General features: G+C 41.5%; 1 protein-coding gene across 1 annotated transcript in view; it reads left to right on the top strand.

Moving 5' to 3' along the window:
- The window catches only part of twnk (twinkle mtDNA helicase), a 16972-nt gene extending 16506 nt beyond the window's left edge, over window positions 1–466 (top strand). Inside the window, exon 7 of the mRNA XM_061907665.1 lies at window positions 38–466. Within this exon, the coding sequence (XP_061763649.1) occupies window positions 38–364 (327 nt within the window). The 3' untranslated portion in view covers window positions 365–466. The remainder of the gene's footprint in view (window positions 1–37) is intronic.
- The last annotated feature ends 4259 nt before the right edge of the window (window positions 467–4725 follow it).

The raw sequence follows: 4725 nt of genomic DNA, 5'->3' as shown, positions 1-4725 counted from the left end.
CAAAACTAAGCACTTGTTCTTGTTGTGTGCGACACAGGCCAGCCAAGAGGCGGACAACGTGCTCATCCTGCAGGAGAAGAAGCTGGTCACCTGTCCCGGCCGCCGCGCCCTGCAGGTGACCAAGAACCGCTTTGACGGCGACGTGGGCATCTTCCCCCTGGACTTCCTCAAGTCCTCGCTCACCTTCTCGCCGCCCATCAAGGGCAAACACAAGCTGAGGAAGGTGGCCGCCAAGCCAGAGGAGGGCGAGGACGAGCAAGGCGGCGAGGCGTCCCCGAAGAAGGAGGTGGTCAAACGGGAGAAGTCGGCCAAAAAGCCCTCACAACCTGCCAAGAACCCTCCAACAGAGGAGAAAGGTAATTAAAGATTGATATCCGTGATCATTTCCACATTTACTACTGACTGCATAATCTAATGTGATCCCTGGAACCTTTTTTAAACTTTTTAATAAACCCTGTGGTATCCATGTTGTGGTCATTGCTGGCCAGCAGGGGGCAGTGTGTACCACTGACCTCAACCTTATCTTACCAAGCAATGCATTTGTATCTTTTTTTTTTTTAATATCTAAAAAGGCTGAAAAAAATATGTATTTAAAGACAAAAAAATTCACTATTCTTTCTCTTTACATTTCATTTTTTGCTCTATTTTTTCAGTTTAGTTTGTTTCATTTAATTTCTACAATGTGCCACGGGTACTGCTAGTTGGTGTGGTGAAAGTCCCAGTGACCCCTGTCAGGGGGTCCAAACTGTGGCCCGTGGCCGACGTCCTCAGAGTGGCCCGCCAGTTTAATATGGAATCAGTCAATCAATCAATGTTTACTTATATAGCCCTGAATCACAAGTGTCTCAAAGGGCTGCACAAGCCACAACCACATCCTCGGTTCAGATCCCACAAAAAGGCAAGTAAAAACTCACAACGCAGTGGTATGTCAATGTGAATGACTATGAGAAACTTTGGAGAGGACCGCAGATGTGGGTGACACCCCCCGGATGCAATGGACGTTGACTGGGTCTACCATAATATTGTGAAAGTCCAGTCCATAGTGGATCTAACATAATAGTGTGAGAGTCCAGTCCATAGTGGATCTAACATAATAGTGAGAGTCCAGTCCATAGTGGATCTAACATAATAGTGAGAGTCCAGTCCATAGTGGATCTAACATAATAGTGAGAGTCCAGCCCATAGTGGATCTAACATAATAGTGAAAGTCCAGTCCATAGTGGATCTAACATAATAGTGAAAGTCCAGTCCTTAGTGGATCCAACATAATAGTGAGAGTCCAGTCCATAGTGGATCTAACATAATAGTGAGAGTCCAGTCCATAGTGGATCTAACATAATAGTGAGAGTCCAGTTCATATTGGATCTAACATAATAGTGAGAGTTCCAGTCCATAGCGGATCCAACATATTGTGAGAGTCCAGACCATAGCGGATCTAACATAATATTGTGAAAGTGCAGTCCATAGTGGATTCAACATAATAGTGGGAGTCCATTCCATAGTGGATCCAACATAATAGTGTAAGTCCAGTCCATAGTGGATCTAACATAATAGTGTGAGTGTCCAGTCCATAGTGGATCTAACATAATAGTGAGAGTCCAGTCCATAGTGGATCTAACATAATAGTGAGAGTCCAGTCCATAGTGGGGCCAGCAGGAGACCATCCCGAGCGGAGACGGGTCAGCAGCACAGAGATGTCCCCAACCGATGCACAGGTGAGCGGTCCACCCCAGGTCTCGACTCTGGACAGCCAGCACTTCATCCATGGCCACCTGATCTGTAATCTTTTAATGCTAGACATAGGGTGACCCCAAAATAATAGGTTACAGTAATGGAGACGAGACGTAACGAACGCATGAATAATGATCTCAGGGTCGCTAGTGGACAAAATGGAACGAATTTTAGCGATATTATGGAGATGAAAGAAGGCCGTTTTAGTAACACTCTTGATGTGTGACTCCAAGGAGAGGGTTGGGTCAAAGATAATACCCAGATTCTCTACCGAGTCGCTTTGTGTAATTGTTTGGTTGTCAAATGTTAAAGTTGCATTATTAAATTAAATAATTTAATTATTAAATTAAAAATTATCAAAGGAATCTTGCCCGTCGGGAGATTGCATTCATTGTACAAGTCTAGCATTTTTGATGTTGCGTTTGTGTCGCCATCTAGTGGGGAAAAAAATTGTTTTTTCTGCATTTGTTTATGTGACCCAATGCAAACAACCTTCCTTAGTCATGGTGTTAAAAAAAAAAAAATCCAACCAACACAAAATGTCAACAGACATAGTCACTGAACTTTGTGGGTATTATAAAAAAAAATAAAACATACATTCACCATAAAAAAAATTCAAAATTATTACAAAGCATGATGGGAAAATGCAAAACATTGTCCACACTTATTCATGTTTGGCACATTTTCACCGTTTATTTCCAGCAGATTAAAAAAAAAGATAAAAACTCTGATTACATACTTGATAAAAAATACTGTAGTTTGTACTACATTCTGTTGTATTGTCGTGCAAACATTTTGTTTCCTAAACGTGTTACACGTTAAAAGGGTGATTTTTTAAAAGGGATGAGCATCTATTACATTAAAAAACTAAACAAACTGCATCACACAACCAATTAAACTGCTATCCCCCCAACTCCTGCTGTATCTACAGATCTAGATACAGCAGTATACGTTGTGGGGCGGCATAGCTCGGTTGGTAGAGTGGCCGTGCCAGCAACTTGAGGGTTGCAGGTTCGATTCCCGCTTCCGCCATCCTAGTCACTGCCGTTGTGTCCTTGGGCAAGAGACACTTTACTCACCTGCTCCCAGTGCCACCCACACTGCTTTAAATGTAACTTAGATATTGGGTTTCACTATGTAAAGCGCTTTGAGTCACTAGAGAAAAGCGCTATATAGATATAATTCACTTCACGTAATCTTTACATTGTGCTTTTGTTTTGTGTTTAACGTTAGTTCCACAAACATACATATACAGTACATCCATGAACTAAATAATTCATGAACACGTTTCTTTACTAAACTGTCAATAAACATTTGAGTGCAAATGAAACCACTTTGGTCATAATTTTTGCACTTCAGAATTTTTTTTTTAGGACCTGAGCTCCACGCACCTTCTGTTTAATATTATCATTACTGCCACAAGTGGTGGGAATGTGTACTACAACTGCGGCCCGTACCCATTTATAGGCCGTCTAACAAGGGGGGGTTAAAAAACTGTAGTAGCATATATTGACCTACAAACCCCGTTTCCATATGAGTTGGGAAATTGTGTTAGATGTAAATATAAACAGAATACAATGATTTGCAAATCCTTTTCAACCCATATTCAGTTGAATATGCTACAAAGACAAGATATTTGATGTTCAAACTCATAAACTTAAATTTTTTTTTGCAAATAATAATTAACTTAGAATTTAATTGCTGCAACACGTGCCAAAGTAGTTGGGAAAGGGCATGTTCACCACTGTGTTACATCACCTTTTCTTTTAACAACACTCAATAAACGTTTCGGAACTGAGGAAACTAATTATTGAAGCTTTGAAAGTGGAATTATTTCCCATTCTTGTTTTATGTAGAGCTTCAGTCGTATTTTACGCTTCATAATGCGCCACACATTGTCCATGGGAGACAGGTCTGGACTGCAGGCGGACCAGGAAAGTACCCGCACTCTTTGTTTACGAAGCCACGCTGTTGTAACACGTGCTGAGTGTGGCTTGGCATTGTCTTGCTGAAATAAGCAGGGGCGTCCATGAAAAAGACGGCGCTTAGATGGCGGCATATGTTTTTCCAAAAGCTGTATGTACCTTTCAGCATTAATGGTGCCTTCACAGATGTGTAAGTTACCCATGCCTTGGGCACTAATGCACCCCCATACCATCACACATGCTGGCTTTTACACTTTGCGTCGATAACAGTCTGGATGGTTTGCTTCCCCTTTGGTCCGGATGACACGATGTCGAATATTTCCCCAAAAAATTTGAAATGTGGACTCGTCAGACCACAGAACACTTTTCCACTTTGCACCAGTCCATTTTAGATGATCTCGGGCCCAGAGAAGTCGGCGGCGTTTCTGGATGTTGTTGATAAATGGCTTTCTCTTTGCATAGTAGAGCTTTAACTTGCACTTACAGATGTAGCGACAAACTGTATTTAGTGAAAGTGGTTTTCTATAGTGTTCCTGAGCCCATGTGGTGATATCCTTTAGAGATTGATGTCGGTTTTTGATACAGTGCGGGGGACACGGTCATTCAATGTTGGTTTCCGGCCATTCCGCTTACGTGGAGTGATTTCTCCAGATTTTCTGAACCTTTTGATGATATTATGGAGCGTAGATGTTGAAATCCCTAAATTTCTTGCAATTGCACTTTGAGAAAAGTTGTTCTTAAACTGTTTGACTATTTGCTCACGCAGTTGTGGACAAAGGGGTGTACCTCGCCCCATCCTTTCTTGTGAAAGACTGAGCATTTTTTGGGGAAGCTGTTTTTATACCCAATCATGGCACCCACCTGTTTCCAATTAGCCTGCACACCTGTGGGATGTTCCAAATAAGTGTTTGATGAGCATTCCTCAACTTTATCAGTATTTATTGCCACCTTTCCCAACTTATTTGTGTTGCTGGCATCAAATTCTGAAGTTAATGATTATTTGCACAAAAAAAAAATGTTTATCAGTTTGGACATGAAATATGTTGTCTTTGTAGCATACTCAACTGAA

Source organism: Nerophis ophidion, linkage group LG08 (assembly GCF_033978795.1).
Source record: "Nerophis ophidion isolate RoL-2023_Sa linkage group LG08, RoL_Noph_v1.0, whole genome shotgun sequence".
NCBI lineage: Eukaryota > Metazoa > Chordata > Actinopteri > Syngnathiformes > Syngnathidae > Nerophis > Nerophis ophidion.
Note: the sequence above shows the minus strand (reverse complement) of the source record. Positions and strands in the feature narration are given on the sequence as shown.